The 22,472-nt window shown below is 33.6% G+C and overlaps 1 protein-coding gene and 1 pseudogene across 1 annotated transcript; one reads left to right on the top strand and one right to left on the bottom strand.

Annotated features, from left to right (window-relative positions):
* Window positions 1-8,790: 8,790 nt before the first annotated feature.
* Window positions 8,791-13,333, bottom strand: LOC107954586 (gibberellin 20 oxidase 1-like; annotated as a pseudogene).
* A 75-nt stretch (window positions 13,334-13,408) lies between these two features.
* On the top strand, window positions 13,409-15,181 carry LOC121219197 (L10-interacting MYB domain-containing protein-like). Its single transcript, XM_041096897.1, has 2 exons — window positions 13,409-14,519; window positions 14,627-15,181. The coding sequence occupies exons 1-2, from the start codon at window positions 14,268-14,270 to the stop codon at window positions 14,885-14,887; spliced, it is 513 nt and encodes a 170-aa protein (XP_040952831.1). The 5' UTR covers window positions 13,409-14,267; the 3' UTR covers window positions 14,888-15,181.
* The last annotated feature ends 7,291 nt before the right edge of the window (window positions 15,182-22,472 follow it).

Raw genomic sequence — 22,472 nt, 5'->3', positions numbered from 1 at the left:
GAGAAGGACAAATTGAATGGTTTGAATTTTCTTGACTGGTTCCGTAACTTGAGGATTGTCCTCAAACAAGAACAAAAATTATATGTCGTTGAACAACCAGTTCCTAACGAACAACCCGCTAATGCCTCGAGGGCTGATAGAGATGCTTACAAGAAGCATCTCGATGACATGGTAGACGTTGGATGTCTTATGCTTGCCACTATGAATCCTGAGCTTCAGAAGCAACAAAAGGACATGGTTGCTTATGAAATGATTGAGCACCTGAAAGAACTTTATCAGGGGCAAGCACGACAAGAGAGGTTCGATACCTCTAAGGCCCTATTCCAATGTAAGCTAGCTGAAGGAAGCCCAGTAGGACCTCATGTCCTTAAGATGATTGGCTATATTGAAAGCCTGTCTAAGCTTAGGTTTCCATTGAGCCAAGAGTTGGCCACTGATGTTAATCTGCAATCGTTGCCGGATAGCTACAGCCAGTTTGTCCTCAATTTCAAAATGAATGAAATTGATAAGACTCTTCCACAGTTGCTCAGTATGTTACGAACTGCTGAAAGCAACATGAAAAAGTTTGGACCCAAGCCTATATTGATGATCCGTAATAACAAGGGCAAGGGAAAGGCCAAAGTTCAGACAAAGCCCAAGGGCAAAGGTAGGCCCAAGCCTGGAAAAGTAAAGGCTGCATTGAAACCTAAAGGTGAGGTGGCTAAGGAAGGAAATTGTTTTCATTATGGTGTGACTAGACATTGGAAGTGGAACTGCCCTATCTATCTTGAGGAAGTCAAAAAAGCCAAAATAAGCGGAACGTCTGCTTCAGGTATTTATGTTATTGATATTAATTTATCAACTACTACTTCATGGGTATTAGATACTGGTTGTGGTTCTCACATTTGTACTTCTGTATAGGGACTACAAAGGAGTAGGACTTTGGCTAAAGGAGATGTGCACCTACGAGTTGGAAATGGAGCAAAAGTTGCTGCATTAGCTATGGGAACATATAATTTATCTTTGCCTAGTGGACTTGGTTTATGTTTAGAGGATTGTTATTATGTGCCCAGTTTGACTAAAAACATTATTTCAATTTCTTGTTTAGACAAAATTGGTTTTGAGATAATTATTAAGAATAATTATTGTTCATTTTATCTCAATAATGTTTTCTATGGTTCGGCACAATTGATTAATGGCCTCTATATTTTAGATCAAATGAATCCCATTTACAACATAAATACTAAAAGATCGAAAATAAATGACTCAAATCAAACTTATCTATGGCATTGTCGTTTGGGCCACATAAGTGAGGAACGCATATCCAAGCTCCATAAAGATGGTCTCTTGGATTCATTTATTTTTGAACAAATTGAAGTATGTGAATCTTGCTTATTGGGAAAAATGACTAAATCTCCTCTTACTGGTAAAAGTGAACGAGCTAATGATTTATTGGGCCTAATACATTCTGATGTATGTGGGCCAATAAATACATAGGCTAGAGGATGATTTCACTACTTCATTACTTTCACTGATGATTTCAGTAGATATGGGTATGTCTATCTCATACGTCATAAGTCTGAGTCCTTTGAAAAGTTTAAGGAATTCAAAAATGAAGTACAAAATCAACTAGGTAAGACTATCAAGACACTTCGATCTGATCGAGGTGGGGAGTATTTGAGCTTAGATTTTGATGATCTTTGGAAGCAATGTGGGATTGTCTCACAACTTACTCCTCCTAGTACTCCTCAATGGAATGGAGTTTCTGAAAGAAGAAATCAAACTTTGTTAGACATGGTTCGATCCATGATGAGTCATGCGATCTGTCGACTTTCTTTTGGGGACATGCACTTGAGACAGCTGCTTTCACACTAAATCGTGTTCCATCTAAATCGGTTCAAAAGACGACATATGAGATGTGGACTGGAAAATGTCCTAGTATGTCTTTTATGAAAATTTGGGGTTGCAAAGCTTATCTTAAACGTCAGATGTCTACTAAGCTTGAACCTAAATCTGAAAAGTGTGTTTTTGTGGGGTATCCAAAAGAAACCAAATGATATTATTTCTTTAATCCCACTGAGAACAAAATACTTGTTGCTCGGACTGGTGTCTTGCTAGAGAGAGAATTTGTTTTTAGAAAAGGAAGTGGGAAAAAGATTGAACTTGAAGAAATTCGAGAATCACAAAATACCACTGAACCAGAGATAGAACAACAGCAAGTTCCACAAGGAATTGAGGAACAAGTAACTGTTGTAGAAACACAACCACCGCGTAGATCTTTAAGAGAACGCCAAGCACCTAAGAGATATGGATTTATCATTACAACGCATGGTGACATTCTACATATAGATCAAGATGAGCCTAAGACTTATCAAGAAGCGGTGACAAGCCCAGACTCTGAGAAATAGATTAAGGCCGTGAGATCTGAAATGGATTCCATGTATGAAAACCAAGTATGGACTTTGGTTGACCCACCTGAAGGGGTTAAACCCATAGGGTGTAAGTGGGTTTTCAAAAAGAAAACCGACATGGATGGTAATGTACAAACATACAAGGGGTGATTAGTCGCTAAAGGTTTTCGCCAAGTTCATGGTGTTGACTATGATGAAACCTTTTCTCCTGTAGCTATGTTTAAATCCATCAGGATCTTGCTCGCTATAGCTGCATTTCATGACTATGAAATCTAGCAGATGGACGTCAATACAACTTTCCTTAACGGGAAACTTGAAGAGGATGTGTACATGTCACAACCTGAAGGTTTTGTCAATCCAAAGGATACTAGAAAGGTATGTAAGCTACAAAGATCTATTTATGGTTAAAGCAAGCTTCTCAAAGTTGGAATCTTCGTTTTAACAATGGAATCAAAGAGTTTGGTTTTATCAAAAATGAAGATGAGCCATGTGTTTACAAGAAAGTTAGTGGGAGCACTGTAACATTCTTGGTACTGTATGTGGATGACATACTTACCATAGGAAATGACATACCTACCTTGCAGTCTATTAAGACTTGGTTAGGAAGTTATTTTTCTATGAAGGACTTGGGCGAAGCCACTTACATCTTAGGATTGAAGATCTATAAAGATAGATCAAGATGACTACTAGGTCTAAACCAAAGTACATACATAGATAAAGTACTGAAAAGGTTCAGTATGGAAGAATCTAAGAGAGGATTCCTACCTATGAGACATGATATTTCACTTTCGAAGGAAATGTATCCTTCAACTCCACAAGAGAGAGAACACATGAGTAAAATTTCATATGCTTCCGCTATTGGATCTATCATGTATGCCATGTTATGTACCCGTCTAGATGTCTCATATGCCTTAAGTATGACGAGCAGGTATCAAGTAGGTCCCGGTGAAGGTCACTAGACAACAGTCAAGAATATCCTTAAGTACTTAAGAACAACTAAGGATACGTTCCTAATATATGGAGGTGAGGAAGAGTTAAGTGTAAAAGGTTACACTAATGCCAGCTTTCAAACCGATACGGACAATTCTCGATCATAATCAGGTTTTGTGTTTTACCTTAATGGTGGTGCTGTGAGCTGGAAGAGTTCAAAGCAAAGTACAATAGCCGATTCTAAAACAGAGGCCGAGTATATTGCAGCCAGCGAGGCAGCAAAGGAAGCGGTTTGGATCAAGAAGTTCATTACTAAACTAAGGGTTGTACCTAGCATATCAGATGCTATAGAACTCCGATGTGATAACAATGGAGCCATTGCACAAGCTAAAGAGCCTAGATCATACCAGCAATCCAAACATATACTTAAGAGCTACCATCTTATTCGAAAGATTATTGATCGAGGAGATGTAGAGATATGCAGAGTACCTACAAATGATAACATTGCTGATCCCCTAACCAAGCCTCTGACACAGCAGAAGCATGATCGTCACACTAAGTCGCTTGGTATTAGATATATAAATGATTGGTCTTAGTGCTAGTTGGAGATTTTTAGAGTATGCCTAAAGATCAATCATGAGATGGTTGTAATAACATACTTGATTTATCATGTTTATTAATATAAGGTATTACCATTATTATTTCAGTTTCTTTTCTGTATGTATAAATAAATTGTTTTATAATAATGTCCTGAGACTAACATAATTATTCTTAAAAGGTCCTTAGTCAAGTATTATTGTTGGATAGGACAACAATAATGCATTAAGACTAACATGTAGTTGATTGATGATAAAGAGTTGTCATTGATATGGAATGTCAAAATCAATGCATGAATATGTGTATTAGAGAACAACATATTGGACTGACCCGTTATGAGTATGTTTCTTGGATTATTATGTAATTGTCACAACATTACTCATAGTGATTAATATGTATATGATCCTCAGACTTGAGATCATCATAATCCCAACATCGTGAGTTGTACATTTTAATACAGTCAAACGTACACCGTAACTGGTTGTTCTATAAAGGCTGATGTTGGATATACCACGATCGATGTAGAAGGATATGGTTTATCGATATAGGATAAGTCCCTCCTACATAATGGAAGTAATATCTTAGGCCACTTGATTGAGTGAGACTAGAAATGCATGGCCATACTCAAATAAGCTTATATGAGATGTCATACTTATTTGTATATCATAGTCTACTTAAGATATCAAGGAACATGGAATGGACTATGCAAGTGTGACTATTCCATGACTTGTGTCCAATCCAGAGATAAATGACTTAAGGATTATTGCATGAAAGGTTATTCATAAAAAGGTTATGTCAAATCATGATTTCTTGTAACTTAGGTAGCAATGATGCATTGCTAGGTGCCACTCATTGTTTGTAACATTTGAATCGTTCTAGTATTACTGCTAACGTTACAAGAACCTACAAGGTCACACCCTATAGTTGAAATGAACAAAATAAAACATAGTTGGTATTGTGTTTGGTTGTCGCTTGAATTAAATTAATTATAGAATTAATTTGATTGGATAATCAAATATCAAACACATTATGTACAAGGTTGTTGTACGCATAATGAGAACATGAATTTGGTTAGTATATAAATTCAAATAAATATACAGTTTACCGAAATCATTATTATAATTAATGTAATTATAATTTTCGGTTTAAAACATAGTTATATTTATTTAATTTCTAGAAACCCTAAAAATAGATATAAAAATCCTGTTTTTTCTTTGCTTGGGGTCTAGTAGCCGTCAAAGCAAAGTTTTTTTCCAAAACAGTTTTAGGGATTCCTTCCGTTCATTGTCAACTGGGTGGATTACGTAAAGGCCAAAGTCACGATAGATTACGACTTGGTTCGATAGTAGATCAGATTACTCGTTACTGAGGCATTGCTGTCTACTCAGAATAAAGATTCGGTAATTTGAAAACCTTTATTTCACCCCGATTCGTTCCTCAAACATGGATCCATGGTTAGGATCGCCGAATGTTTTAATTTTTCGCTGCGCTGTAGGGGTGCCGGCGTTCTAACACTTCAAACTTGTGCTTCATGAAGTATACTCAACAGAACCTTCTGCAGTCATCAATAAACAAGACAAAGTACCTACTGCCATTTAGCGAACTTGTCTTCATAGGCCTACAAATATCAATATGTACCAAATGCAATTTTTCATTGGCTCTTCAAGTTTTATTAATTGGAAAAAGAAGTCTAGACTACTTTCCTAGTTGATGAATTTCACAAACATCCTCATGATAAACCATTTTTGACAAATTTTCAACCAAATTATTCATAAAAATCTAACTTAAATATCTATAATTAACATGTCTCAGTCTCCTATGCCACAATTTTGTTTCATCTAGTGAACTAACATAGGCTACATAAGTTGCCAAATTCCAATTTACGACAAAGGTTCTATCAAACATAGCCACTGATATAAGTTCGCATCCACTAGGATAAAAAATCAAGCATATATTGCTCTTGAACACCACAAAATATCCTTTCTCAAGCAACTAACCAACACTTAGCAGATTTTGATCTATATCAGTAACTAAAAGAACATCTGAGACAAGTTTAGTACCTGATGGAGTGTTGATCAAAATATCTCCCTTCCCTACTACTTTAATATACTAGCCATTTCCAACTTTGATTTTGGAGTTGAAAATTTTATCAATGGTCTTGAAGATACTTGAATCTGAGGTCATATGACTTGTACAACCATTGTCAACAAGCCAATGTTTTCCGTTTCTGGAGTGGCAGGACATGAGGCAGTGAATGTTAAATCTTCGTGACTCACTTCAATTGTCTATGCTTGAGCATCTTGCTGCTGTGGCTGCTGCTACAATTGCCCTCTATTCTTGCACACCTTTTTAATATAGCTGAGCTGCTTGCAGCTTTTGCACTGAACGTTAGGTCTAAACCAAAACATCCTCTCTAGATGACCTGACTTTTGCAATGAGAACATGGTGGATATTTCTTTTTTCCAACGTCTTTTTTAGGTTTTTATTTCTTTTCTAACCAACCTTTCTTTCTCTTATTACTTGAGGAGCTCGAGCTTTCTCTTTTTTGAGCCTGACAAGCTCCTTCAGAATACTCCTCTTGCCTTGATGCTCTTATATACTCTTAAGCATATAAGGCATTGATTAGTTCTGAAAGTGAGATGGTTGACAAATTCCTTGAGTATTCAAGAGAGGATATCTTTGATTCATATCTCTCAAGAAGTGTGGTTATCATCTTCTCAACAACTCTGCTGTCATTGAACTAGTCCCCTATTAACCTGATCTGGTTGACCACTATTATGATTCTATCTGAGTATTGTTTTAATGTCTTAGTCTCCTTCATCTTGAGGTTTTCGAAGTCTCTTCCCAGATTGATTAGTTCTTGTTTCCTGGTCTTCTACGAACCTTAAAACTTCTCCTTCAGTTTATCTCAAGCTTGCTTAAAAGTATCACAAGCCATGATCCTTATAAAAATGATATCTGACACTATGCTTCTTTGCACATTCTTCACTATGCTTTCTCATTTGAGCAATGGTGGGATTTGCTCTCAAATTTGGTGGCCCTATGTCAGTATTCAAAAATTTTCATAGGTCAAAGGCTTGAAGATAAGCCTTCATTTTTACCACCCATATGTAGTAAATTTCACCGATGAATACAAGAGGTGGAGGTGGTGAGAAACTAGATGAATACATTCTTGCAGAAAACGTCCCTCAAAGATCAAAATGGCTCTCAATACCAATTCTTGGTGTTTTCAGACTAAGAGAGAAAGCAAAACGAGACAATGAACCCACAAGATGAATTAATTTCAATACATTTTTTTAAATTTCATTTCAAACGGTTACAATATATACCTTTTGTTTTCCAAACAACTCAACTGATCCAACTAACATCTTGGAAATAGGAAAACTTAACTTGTACACAAACTGATTGTGAAATCAACACCTAAACACATCAAGTCATTACCAACTTAGTTTATTCCTAGCTAAGTATCTTAACATAAGAATTGAACAAAAGGTTAAACCAAAACTTTGATTTTTTTGCTCTAGGAAGACAGCTTGCACTTCATCATACAGTTCGCCTTATTGTTAATCAACTCACACTTTGGCTGTCCGTTGATATGCTGGCAGTTAAAATGTTCACCAATGTGCTTAGACAATCCGCCAAGCCTATCGTGTAAAAACTCTTTGCATGACAGTTCACCTATTGACAGTCCGCCAGTCTTTTAATGCTCAGACTGTCTACCATGTGACTTAGAGACGGAATTGTTTGCCATATGTGTTCGCCAACTAGATTGTTCACCATTTGTGTTGTTTGCCATGTGTGTTCGCTAATGCATGGTTGGCCATGTCGCAAAACAAATTTTTGGATGGGCCAAAATTGGAATTTTTTCATTTGACCAAATATAAAAAAATGAATTGAACAAATTACTTTTAGAGGGATTAAAAATTAAAATTATACTATTTATCGAGGGGAGTCAAGGCTCCTATCTTCTTCGCTTCTTCTATTGTTTAGATTAAGACTAAAATTTTAAAATTTATAGAAATTAAAATTGATGAAATTAAAATACAAAATTAAATATATAATTCAGTTAGGTTTAACCATTTTTTAATGTTGCTTAGCTTTAATGTTTGGGATTTGGCTACTTTCAGTCGTTATGCAGTTATGCTCAGACAAATTTGTTCTCTTTCTGTCTTATCAACTACTCAAAATCTCAGTATAGTTATGTCATTTAATCTCTTCATCGTAGATGTTATATTGGTGAAAATGGGGCCAAGAAATCCACATTCAATGACTTTGAAAGAATATATATTGTTAGTTGCACATTCTCTTATTCAATCACAGTTGCTTGTTTCTGAGTCTATAGAATCATGATATTTGTAAATCTTATATAAAGTAAGAGTATATGGCTAGACAGTCTGGCCCTGTCGGCTGAAAGTAGGGAGGAATTAATCAATCACAGTTGCTTGTTTCTGAGTCTATAGAATCATGAATTTTAAATTTATGGAATGCATTTTTTCGAAGATATTGTATGCATTAAGTGTAATTTTAGTTTCAATATGAAATTTGAGATTTATATATATACTTACATAAAACCCTCCTTTACTGAATTAGTGCCATGGATAAAAGACCAATTAAGCAATCCTTCCAACACGTGCATGCACTGGATTTTCATCGCCTCGTCCATTGTTAAATTGATAGGTTAATAAGAACAATTAGTTGGCTACTGATTATATGGATTCTGGGTTAAAAGTATTTAGGTTTACTGTTACATACATGGAGGATCTACATCTATTTTCACTTTTGTTTAATTAATTTAAGTTAGTTTTGATGAGTTTAAGGATTGTACTAGCCAATAGTAGTACATAAAGGAGATAGAGTACCAAAACAAAGAAAAAGCCGAAAGGTGTTAATGCTAAATTGTAAAAGAAAGTTAAAATAAGAGACTCGAATTATAATATGATTCTCTGACGCACTAATTAAGCTACTATATATTGTCAATAGTATTATAACTTCTGTAGCTCTATTCCTTAGACCCACCATGAACGAGCAGATAAATGCTTCCCTTACTTGTCTCCCTCTAATCTGACTTTATTAACCCAAAGCAATTGCTTATTTGTTCCCCACGCCCACAAAGCCCAGCATTGTCCCTAAGGTATTAATTTGTTGTTCGATTCTTGTTCTTGAACCCATTTGGAGAATGCAACAAGGGTTTTCATGTCAGCACGGTAATGGTTCTGTGTAAATTCCAGTAGTGCTGCCCAAGTAAAGTCTGGGTATTTCCTCGAATTTGCGGCATTAACTAAGCCAGCTGCTGGTGTCACCGGTCTCTCCAGCTTGGGACATAGAAAGAATGCAAGTGATTTTCTCACCGTTTCAGTATTCACTACTGCTCAAGCAGCTCTTGTAAATACCGTTTGTCAAAGCCTGTATTCAAACACCACAGCCTCATTTTCGTTAAAATTTTTTGTATATACGTATGCATATATGTTCAGAATGTTTATTACCATGAATGTATCGCAATGTTGACAACGAAAGCTCCTGGGATATGAGCAACGGAGTGCCACTTTTCATCGGCAAACACTTGAAGGCCTCCAACTTGATCCTGATGAAGGATTGTCAAGGAAGTGGGATCGGTGTGGGGACCGGTTCCCAGAGTCAACTCAGGCTTTTCGCATGGAGAGTAGTGATTCAGTCTCAGGATTGAATCATTTTGTTCGAAAAAGTCTTTGAAGTAGGCTTGGTCAAGTCCTAGACTTATCCCTAGCAGCCCCATTATCTCTTTGGAAACCTTGTTCCTGGCTTCACAATATTCCTGGTAAAGCCTCCTGTCAAGTACGAAAAGCAAAATCGAGTGTTAGATTCCTATCCTATGGTAAAACTTGTCGCAACATTCTACAAATTAACATAGGTTATAAAAGAGAAACGCAAAGTCAAAAAAGGCCATCCAGTTATAATGTGTATTTTTGTTTTAGGAGAAGGGGTATTTAAGCAATCCATGTTGAATGGACTTAGGGTTCGGTCAATGCAAGGAATGATGTCTATTGAATTTGTCACCCCATCTCTTTCAAACCTAAAAAAGATGTATATCCAATTGTCACTATTTGTACAAGGCTTGAAATACACATGGGGTTAACAAATACGCTGAAACTGCAACATGTATTTTTTGCATTTTGGAGACTAAATCTTGACGTAAAAATAAGCTGATCATCTCGTATATTGACTGAATGCAAATTAGCATTTCTCCTATTTAATTAGGAATGGAAGGGTGAGAAGAATTTATTTACCCAAAATCTCTAAAATCTTCAGTGCCGAAAAGACAGTGTTTCTTTCCATGGCAACTTGGAGGAAAACCTGCCAACGAAACTGCTTGCATACCCATAGCTTTCTCCTACTTTTCTCTTAGCCTTTTGCTTCTCAGAGAGTTGCAGGCTGAAGAAGCGGTCCATGTACTGATGAGCTTACAACCAAAAAAAACCCATGCTTCTTGCATGCCTCATTCACCGCCTCTGCCACTTTTGATACAGCAAGAGAGTCCCCAAGCAAGAAAGCTCCCAAGTCAATGGCTTGAATTACAAGTTCCGGGTCATCCAGGCATGGCTTATCGTCGTCAGGCCATATGAACTGAGAGGGTATATTGGATTCAGATCCAAGGATTGATGCATCGAAAGCTAAAGGGCGATGCTCATTCTTTGCGACAGCAGCAGTTGGTGGAAGCATCGGCTTCTCTTGAATGACAGAAACCATTGGCAGACAATGTACCATTTTCTGTTTCTTGTTTTAGGTGGTCGGAGAGGAAAAAGAAGACAAGATATAGAGGAGCAAAACTAAGAGGGTTTAAATAAGAGAAGTAGAAAACCAATAATATTTGGAATCTAATTGTTTGTTTTGAACTGTTGCCTCATTTCCCCTTTAATTTGTGTTGTGTTGGCAGCTTAACGCTTCCTTTGGGTTCAATTGCAATATAGTGCGTTGAAATTTTTACCTTGATTTTCAATCTCACTACACCACAGTGACTTGCTTGGTTGTTTGGATAATTTTTACCTTGATTTTCAATCTCACTACACCACAGTGACTTGCTTGGTTGTTTGGATAATTTTTACCTTGATTTTCAATCTCACTACACCACAGTGACTTGCTTGGTTGTTTGGATATCTTGGTTTCCAGCACAGTGAGACAAGCCTGCTGCACTCGACAACCTTATCTTCACTGGTGCTAAAAGCTCCAGTCAGCTCTAGCTAGGGCAATAGGTATTTTTGGATGACAAAAATACCCATACTTTAATTTATTATTTTACCATTTTATCCTTAGATGTTAAACTAATTTCTTTCCCAATCTTATTTGTTTTCAGATTTGGGAATAAAACAATAGTTTCTCCCTTGTTCTTGCTGGTTTCTCCCTTGTTCTTGCTGGTTTCTCCCCTCTTTTTTGCTTTGTTCTTGGTTGTGGGAGCTTAGGATATTCTTTTTCTTCAATCAGACTAACAAGTTAGAGATATCTTGTGTTTTTTCACTTTATTTTCTCATGCTCAACATTTACCCTTTTTCTCAATTAACAGGGGAAGTCTACATTAATTAGTGCACTCTCAGATAGTAATCTGTATAGTGATGCAATGTATATATATTCTTTAAAACAGTTTTTCCTCGAAGTTAAATTCTTTGTTAAAAGTAAAAGGCTGGATGTTTTTACCTAATTGGAGGTAATGTCTTTGTGTAGATTGTTTGCAACATTGGATGGTTGATTAAAAAGTGTTGTTCTTCCTTCAAGGTGAGATGGTTTGCTGTCACTCACTATTATTATTGTTGTTATTGTTATTGCTTTTCTTTTGAATAGTCTGGTTCTAAATGATATACTTACCTTATCCCATAGGCAGCAACATTTTATCTTTTGATCTTTGGACCTATCATTTAGCATGCTTTACACACTATTTAGTAATATTATTACTAACTATAATTTTAAGTCATACACAATGAAATTACCTAAACATCTAAACTCAAAAAATTATAACTTAAAGCTTGCAGGGCACAAACCGAATTTCCAAGGCTTTTAACACTTGCTTAAGCAAAAAAAAAAAAACACAAACAAATGCATGTAATTATTCCCAATAGTGATCAAATTATACAATAGATTCAAAGTTAGAACAGAAAAAAAGTGAAACGAACTTGAAAATAGTACCTCAAAGGAACTAGGATAGAAGTCAAATGGAGTCTCCCCTGCTTCAATAGCATTAGTCCCCATTCAATATATATATCCCTGACTATATATAAACAAAGAACACAAGTCAAGTAATTAAACAGATCAAAAACTGCAAACAAGCTATAAATGATGAAAATTGAAAACCCTTTTTTTCTATATGATTCTAATGGTGACATTTCTAAGTGTAGCTCAAAGATTTGCATTAGCCATGCATCTTTAGCTCATAGAGTTTGTGCTAAACTTCAGTCAATGAAGAAATATTGGAATGATACTTTCACTTCTTTTCCTAATAAACGAACATTTATAATTTAGAAAAAGATAGCTAGAAATGAGCTTCAATTGCATCTGCAGCAATAACAGAAAGCATAAAATCCATAGTTTCCAAATACATATAACAAAAGTGGACTGTCACAAAAGGCTCAAAGTTATCCATCACATTATTACTGCACTCAAGTTTGATTTCTTTCTTTGTCATAAAACCCATCTTTTTTCTTCAGGTTCACATCTTGTTTCATTAATCCATCATAATTCATTTTTAGCGTCAATTATACATACAATTTGTGAGCACAATTCTAAATTAGGTGAAGAAGCTGAAAAACTCTTCAAAGCAGAGGAGAGCAAAAACAGCAAAATATATTCTTAAAATCAAAATCAGAAAACCACTATATTGGTCATATTAATATAACAGAGATCAATCAGTTCATCAATCCAAAAATAAAAAAATGAAAAAAGCAAAAAAATGAAAAATAATTTAACAAATTAACATGCGGAAAGGGTGAAGAACTGAAGATTTACAAATACAGAGGGGAAATAATTCGAGAACTGAAAATTCAAAGGTAGAAGCACCGTAAAAGAGAGGGAAAAAAATCAAACTAATGTCTAGGTTTAATACTGTTAACAGCAGCAAACTCCCTTTTAAAAAGTTAGCATACCTTTGAAATTCAAAGGTGGAAGATGTAGAAGCACCGCTCTAACCTCTGATCGGGACTTTGATCGGTGGAGGTGGATTGGGACTTTGATCAGTGGAAGAGGGGAAATGGGAATGGGAAATGGGAGGAGGGCACGGGGTTTGGAACTTTGATCAGTGGAAGAGGAGAAATGGGAATGGGAAATGGGAGGAGGGCACGGGGTTTGGGACTTTGATTGGTGGAAGAGGGGAAATGGGAATGTGAAATGGGAGGAGGGCAGGGGGTTTGGGACTTCGATTAGTGGAAGAGGGGAAATGGGAATGGGGAAATTGCACTGTATTATTGTATTTTAAAAATAAAAATATATATATAGTGTATTTTAAAAATAAAAAATATAGTTTATATTCGGTTTATTCGAATTATTTGAAGCATGAAGATGTAATATTTTTCTTGAAAGATACTAATTTTGAACTTAAATCATGATAATAAAAAATTATGGGATTTGTGAAATAAATTAGGGAATTATCTTTCTTGTGAAGATATAGAACAACCCCAAATGTGCAGAAAACTTGAACCAGTTGAATCAAAGACTCTATTTTTAAGAAAAAAATAAAAATAAACACAACAAAATTTAAACGAAAAAAATTACAAAGAAGAGAATTTCAAGCCAAAAAAAGCAAAATTGTTGTAGCTCTACCATAGATGACTAAAGTGAAAAGAAAACAATAGTTCAAGTAAAGCTTTAAAGATGAACAAAGAAAACAATAGTTCAAATAAAACTTTAAAGAAGAACAAATCGATTGCATAATCTTCTTGTTTACAAAAAAAAAACACAGCTTTTATGTTTTTTTTCCAATAACCCAACAAAAAATAGTGAAATATTTAGTTGTTTAGAGCTATTCAAAGATAAGGCAAACAAGAAAACCAAAAACCCAACCAAAAAAATCAAAATGCCTTAATTCATTTTGAAAAGATAGTCATAATCAATTATCCTTTCTATATCCTCGTTATTGTTTACCATGGATCTTTGAGAATTTTTTCCTTTAGTGTTCATCTTATGGCTTTCATCTATTCGTGATGTATTATTCTTATTTTCTATGAAACTATATTATTATATCTAATTATATATTTATGGTTTTATGTCGGTTGACATTTAAAATCAAAATAATAATAGACGGTAAAGACACGAAATTTTGTGGAGGGAGATAGTACCTTAGCAAAAAAAGCTGTTTGGGATGATGAGCTGACGTTGATATTTTGTGAGCTTTGCATGAATGAATTCAATGCAGGTAATAGACCGACAACTCATCTAAACTCAAAAGGATGGGAAAATTTTATTGCTCTTTTTCAAGCAAAAACACAAAAAAATTATGGAAAACCTCAATTGAAAAATAAGTGGGATACATTAAAAAATGAATGGAGGTTATGGAGGGAGTTGCTTAAGAAATCTACAGGTATTAGATGGTGTCCATCTAAAAAGACGGTCGATGCTACCGAAGAATGGTGGGCTACAAAAATACAGGTTAGTGTTAACTTTATCATTATTTTAATGCATAAAGTTTATTGAAATTAATAATTTACAATTATAAAAATCTTAGTATAACATTTAACATTTAACATGTTATGTAGGAAAATCCTGATTTTAAAGGATTTAAGAAAAAAGGAATTGAACCACGATTGAATGAGTTAATGTGGCAAATGTTTGGTGGCATTGTAGCCATTGGAGAGAATGCATGGGCACCTTCGTCTTGTGTTCTTCCAAGTGGGGTTCCTATGGGAGATGATGCACCTAATGAGGGATTTGGTGATTCAGATGAACATAGTAACGAGAATGAAGGTATTCCTCCTGATGAGGTACCATCAAACCCTTCTCATGAAATTCCTAATTGAAGAAAGCAAACATTTGGGGCTGTACACGGTAAAGGAAAAAAATCAAGTTCAAGTAGAAAATCATCAAGAAATACATTAACTACTTAGATTGAGAAATTGTGTGAGAGTATGACTAGTCCAAGGAAGTCAGTAAATGAAATTATTTTTCCTCACTCTTAATATACTATTTCAAATGCAATGGATGCTTTGCATGCTTTAGGAGATGAAATTCCAAAAAAAGATGAACTGTACTATTTTGCCACCAAAATGTTACAAATACTGGTGAAACGAGAAGTGTTTTTGAACTTAGATCCAGATGATAGGGTTTGGTGGCTTCGACGTGAGTATGCTGAACAAAATCCAATTGCATCATTTTCATCCTTGGTAGCAACATCCTCATTTCCCTTCCAACCATACCATCAACCACCTTCACCATAAGCTATTTAGAATTATTATTGTAATATAACTATACTACTTTTTTATATGTAAAACTAATGTATGATACTTTTTATGTTTGGTATTTTTATGCTATGCTTTTAATCAAGTTTCTGTGTTGTATAGAATGTCACGAAATATTAATTTATTTTCATTTGATTACTTTTTCAAGTTATGGATGAATTTAACAATATGTATAATAGTTTTGATATGAATTATGATACCCCTGAATTAAGTGAAGAAGCTCAACGAAGAATAGCCACAATTGTTACCCAAGTTGAGCACAACAATTATCATGAAGAGGAAGAATATGTGTTAAGCAGTGTATTGGTACACCATGAAACTTATTTCACTATGCAACCGTGTATGGATTCAAATTATACAGGTCAAATGTGGGTGGATGAAGTATTAAATGGGCACAATGATAATTGCATGAATAGTTTTAGGATGCCAAAAAATATATTTCACAGCTTGTTGCATGATTTGCAAACAAATTATGGCTTAAAGAATGGGAAAGTATCGACGATGGAGAAGTTAGCATTATCATTGTACATTCTTGGAAATAGAGAATTAAATTCAAATGCAACAGAGTGATTTCAACGATCTGGGGAAACTTTTAGTCGAATTTTTACTGATATGCTGCATATATTTGCTCAAATGGGAATAGACACGATTAAACCCACTGAAGGTCAATTCGAGGAAGTATCGAACCATATTCGACATGATACAAGATATTGGCCTCACTTTAAGGTAAAATTTGCACAATCTTTATATTTTTAAAATATAAAATATTTTTAACTTTTATCTCATTACTTGTAGTTATTTTAAAGGATTGTATTGGGGCCATAGATGGAATACACATAAAAGCATGCATTTCGCCTTCTTGTCAAATACCTTATATCGGACGGAAAGGTGAACCAACTCAAAATATTATGGCAGTTTGTGACTTCAACATGTGCTTTATTTTTGCATTTCCTGGTTGGGAAGGAACATCACATGATAGTAGAATTTTTTTGTAAGCACTTAGAAAACAAGAGTTAAAGTTTTCACACCCTCCACCAAGTTGAACTTTAATTTTTTTAATTAATTTTTACATAAAAAATATTTAAATATTTAATTTATTTTTAAACTTGATATTATGTTTTACTTTTTTGTAGGAAAATATTATCTTGTGGATTCAGGATATCCACAAATGGTAGGTTTTCTAGGTCCATATAGGGGGAACGATATCATTTACCTAATTTTCGTCAAGGTAATCATCAAGTATCTGGAAAAAGAAGAAATCTTTAATCATGCCCATTCTTCATTACGCTCTGTGATTGAACGAACATTTGGAGTGTGGAAAAAAATGGCCAATATTAAGAGATATTCCAAGTTATTCATTCAACAAGCAAGTTTTAATAGTTATTGCAACAATGGTTTTGCATAATTACATTCGAAGACATGCTTGGTCAAATGATGAGGATTTTCGACAATTTGATAATATACCCGACATGCCAGTCTCTTTAGGCCATTTTGATAGAGGTGAATCGAGTTCTTAATAAGTAATTAAAAGAATTCGCAGTGAACTTTTTCGTTAACTATAGATATAAACTTAAATCTTAGAGTCGTTATTATTGAAATTGACTTACCTAAATACTATCTCAGCTCAGATAAAATTATTCTTAAATTGTAAAATAGATGATAATACATGTAGTTATACAATATATATATAATAAAAAATCACTTATAATAATATTATTATAAAAAAATTACTTCTTCCTTCAACATTAGACTTAAGTTAAAATTTTAAAGTTGTTATTATTAGAAGGGTTTTAACTTAATATCACTTCTACCCGAATAAGATTATTCTTAAACCATAAAATGGATTATAACACTTGTGATTCTAAAAAATATATATAATAATAAAATCACTTATAATTATATTTTTTTTAGTTCTCTATTGTGAATGTTTTTTAAAAGAAGTGATTTATTTTATCATATTTAAAAATATTTTATAAAAGTTAAAAGACAAAATATATAATAATATATGGATTGTACTGCGTATTTTCTAATCGACATCGCAACGAGGAAGAGTCGACATCCCGACGACACGACACTTGACATCCTGATGGGAACAAAAATCACGTCCTAACAACGCAAAGAATGATGTCTCGACGAGGGACATTCGACGTTGCAACGTGACGAATTGTTTCCCAATTCAACTGGGTTTTCTTCTCCTAGTTAAACTCTACTATTGTTTCTCAATTAAACTCTTATTAGTCTAAGGTTATTTTAGTCGTATTTAACCTACAAATTTAGCCTATAAAGGGGGTTGTTGTAACCTAGATTAATTATTTTCGTCATCTTTGAGATTGAAAGAGTCTTGTGAGTTTTAGGGAATTTTGGGTTTTAGCTAGAGAGTTATTTTTTCTTTCAGGATTCAGGGTTACTTGTTTAGATTATTTCCATCTTATACTCTTTCAGTTTTTGCTCATTTAGTGAAGTATTTTTTGCCCGTAGTTTTTTTTCTCTTCTTTGAAGAAATTTTTTCACGTAAATATCTATGTGTTTGATCTTCTTTACTTTTACTTTTATTTTCTCGTTGCATATACGGGTCAATCCCCAATAAACTGGTATCAGAGCCAAGGTTCAACTTTTGCAGATCAACATGTTCAAAGATGGCAATGAGGTTCGATATCAAAAGGTTTAACAACTACACGAATTTCAATTTATGACAAGTTCAGATGACAGCATTTCAGTTGTGTCTCACGAATGCCATGTTTGATGAGAATGCCATGTTTGCAATTCAGTTGTGTCTCACGAATGATGTGTTGCAAAAGGTACTTTCAGAGAAAACAATAGCAGCCTTATAGAGAAAGTTAAAAACCATATATATGACAAAGTCTTTGGCTAATCGCTTGGTGTTGAAGCAGTGCCTATATACATTTCGTATGGGAGAAGATGATTCCATTAGGGATCACATCAGTGAGTTTTTTTCTCTCTTGAATGATTTGAAGAACATTGAGGTTAAAATTGATGATGAAGATCAGTCTATACTATTCTTGTGCTATTTTCCCCTTCATATAAGTCTTTTAGGGAAACCCTGATTTATGGGAGAGATAAACTCTTGTTCGAGGAAGTGAAGGGAAACTTGTTGAGAAAAGACAAATTTGACAATGAGTTTGGTTCAGGTAACAGTTCAAGTTGGAAACGCTCGGTATTTGTTGCCAGAAGCATGACTGGTTCAAGGTCAAGAAATCGAGACAATGTATGTGGCTATTGCAAGAAGAAAGGTTGGATTAAGGTAGATTGTTACAAACTACAAAATAAGAACTGAAGGGCTGCTGAGAGCAATGAGGATGAAGTAGTTGATGCTAATACGACCGAAGAAAAGGATGATGATTAGTTATGGTGTCTACAACCGAAAGGTCTAAGTTTGCGTTTAAATGAATATTGGATTCTGGGTGTTCTTTTCACATGTGTCTCGATAGGGACTAGTTTTTCACATATAGTTTAATTGAAGGAGGAGTTGTGTGTATGGGGAATGGATCACTCTGTAAGATAATCGGTATTGGTACCATTTAGATTAGGATGCACGATGAAATTATGAGGAAACTATCAGAGATGTTAGACATGTGCCTAATTTAGAGAAAATCCTCATCTTTTTTAGTATCTTGGACTCGAAAAATTGAAAATTCGTTATCGAGTCAAGCGGCATTAATGTATCCCTTGGAGCTTTCATTTTGATAAGAGGTTGAAATAATGGCAGTCTATATGTTCTTCAAGGTTCAATTGTGACTAATGTAGCAGCAATTTCCTTGATAATTACGAAGTCGGAGTTAACTTGACATCAGTCTAAGAAATTTGACTCTTTCAAGTTAAGCAGTAGATCTACAATTAAAAGTCTTTTAGTTTTTAAGTTCAAACGTCGATTTATCCTGCAAAGGTTTAGATAAACTTGTGGGGGGCTCAAAAAAAGAGGTATGAGAAAGTACGAGTTAAGGTAGAGATTTGTGAGTGTGTCACGTATTTTTCAATCAGCATAGCAATGAAGAAGGGTTAGCGTTCCAACGACGTGACACTTGACATCCCAATGAAGGACATACGACGTGCAACGTGGCGACGTGTTTTCCAATTCGATCGAGTTTCTTCTCCGAAGTAAACTCTATTATTGCTTCCCATTTAAACTCTGATTAGTCTAGGGTTATTTTAGTCGTATTTAACGTATGAATTTAGCCTATAAAAAAGGTTGTTGTAACCTAGATTAATTATTTTCATCATCTTTGAGATTGAGAGAGTCTTTTGAATTTAGATTAATTATTTTTTGATTAATTATTTTTTGAGATTATCTTCACATTGTACTCTTTTGATTTTTGCTCATTTAGAAAAGTCTCCTATGCCCGTGGTTTTTTGTCCTCTTCTTTTGAAGAAGTTTTCCACGTAAATATTTGTGTGTTTGATCTTCTCTACTTTTACTTTTATTTTCTCATTGCATATACAGGTCGATCCCCAACATAACATTTGTTGTTGTTTAAAGAAGATTTGTTTGTTTTTCTTCTTGACTTGTATGGAGTAGTGATTAAAACTTTTTTCGGACATCTATTTGACACAAGCTCAAACACCAAACATATAGTCATCCAACTTTATCATTTCAACCAAAGTAACATTTGATTTTTATGTGAATTTTAATAAATATATTATATAATTATTTTACCCACATCGTGGATATGTGATAATCTTATTGGTAATATTGTCGATTGAGTTAATTTCACAAAGTTAACTTGATACCAACTCAAGCAAAATGACAATACTATAATAAACAATTGGAGAGCATTTAATATATTATTAATATGATGTATTTAACCTATTTAAATTTCCTTTTACTCTTAATTTAAATTATTTTAATTTTAATTTCATATACATTGCATACGTGTTATTATTAGTTTCGAATCTTACATTTCATTATTTTAGTGTTTTGATAAATTACTTAAGTAAATTGTATTCATATGTGCTATTATTAGTTTCAAATCTTACATTTTATTATTTAAGTGTTTTGATAAATTATTTAAATAAATTGTACTCATATGTGTTATTATTAGTTTCGAATCTTACATACTTAAAACACTTAAATAAACACAACCATATATTTTAAATGCATAGGTGTGTGAAAAAATTTCTAATATTAACAATTTTGTTGATTGAGTTTGTGTCATAAATTAACTCGACACCAACACAGAATTGATGACAACACCATGATAAACACTTGTATTCATTTAGCATTTTTAATATGATGTATTTTATGTTTTTAAATTTCTATTATATATAAATATTTTTAGAAAGTTGTTGTAACCCATAACCAGATCTAAACTCGGTAGTAACTATTAATTTAAAGGTATTTTATTTTTTATATACAATCTTGAAAAAAATTCATGTTTATGCTAGGATTTGAACTCAAAACACTAAACATACACTCTTCCAACTTTGTTATTTCAACTAAAGTAACATTTGGTTTTTTTATGTGAATTCTTAATAAACATATTATATAATTATTTTCACTCACATCGTGGGTATGACATAATCTTATTGATAATATCGTCAATTGAGTTAGTGTCACAAGTCAACTCAATACCAACTTAAGAAAAATGACAATGCTATAATAAACAATTGAAGTACATTTAATATTCTTAATATGATGTATTTATCTCTTTAAATTTCCTTTTACTATCAATTTAAACTATTTTTTTATTTTAATTTTGCACATATTGTATGTGTTTTATTTTTAGTTTCAAATCTTATATTTCATTATTTATTGTAATTTATTTATAAACGCACTCATGTATTCTAAAAAATATGTGGTTTCCACACACATATGCGTATTATAGAATTTCTAATATTAACAATATTGTTGGTTGAGTTGGTGTCACAAATTAAGTCAACATCAACACAAGATTGATGACAATACTATTATAACAATTATATTCATTTAGTATTTTTTTAATTTGATATATTTTTGTGTATAAATTTCATTTTACTCATAATTTAATCTAATTTTTTCATTTTAATATCATACAAATTCCATGTATTATTAATAATTAGTTGTAAACTATATGTTTCATTATTTATTGTATATTATTTTTAAACACATATTTATATTCTAAATACGTAATTTCCATACATATTCACGCATGATAAAGTTTGTAATATTTATTTGAATTTTTAGCAATTATATTTATGAATGGTAGGAATTTTTATGAATTGTAGGAATTTTTAGTGTTTCATAAGATAAATTTTGTGGCCAAATGACCAAAAGAAACCCTTTTTTTCAAAAATTACAGAAATGGGCCAATTATTTAATTATTTACCGAAATGGTCCATTTTCTGCGAAATCGCGTCCACGTCAGCGCGATGTCAGGGTACGCGCTAGGAAATCGCGTCCATGTCAGCGCGATTTGCTTACGTGGACACAAATCGCTCCCTCTAGGACGCGATTTGCTGACGTGGATGAACAGTTTCTCATTTTTAGCTTGGAAAACTTTGAAATCCATAACTTTTCGCTCGTTGTTCGATTGAGACGATTTTTTTTTTATTTCAAATAACTTTTCGAGATCTACGTGCTGACAAATGGCTGAAGGCGGTTTGCCGCACTTTTCGTCGAAAAAGATCCCTTTTTGCCCCTAAATTTTGATTTTTTTGGTTTAAAATTAAATTTTGAAACATTCAAATCATTATTTTCCTTATTTATTTGAAGTAAACACCGGATTTTTTTTACAGAATTATTGTATTATTTCTTCTGATTTGACACATGTATGGAATAGGTCCGATAAATCGTTAGAACGTAAGTAATATAATTAAGATAATAACAGTATTTTTATAATATATCAATTAATTAGTTTAGCTTAGTTGGTTAAGATGCTTGCTTTTTTCCCTTAGTACTTTGGTTCGAATCTTGTTGGTAACAATTTTGAATCTTTTTTGAATCAATAGCAACAAGTACAAAAAAGATTCAAATGGCACATCACATTCCTCAACAGTCAACTCTTTTAGTATAGAAAAGGAATTCTTATGAAATTTGCTATGCCATATCCTCTTTCCGTTCCTCAAATGGCAGATTGTGATTTTCTCCAAGTTAGGAAAAGCAACCTGCATAATGATAGAAAGTTCTAATTACAATTAGAAATAACTTATATAA

Source organism: Gossypium hirsutum, chromosome D07, assembly GCF_007990345.1.
Source record: "Gossypium hirsutum isolate 1008001.06 chromosome D07, Gossypium_hirsutum_v2.1, whole genome shotgun sequence".
NCBI lineage: Eukaryota > Viridiplantae > Streptophyta > Magnoliopsida > Malvales > Malvaceae > Gossypium > Gossypium hirsutum.
This window is presented reverse-complemented; position numbering and strand designations above follow the sequence as displayed.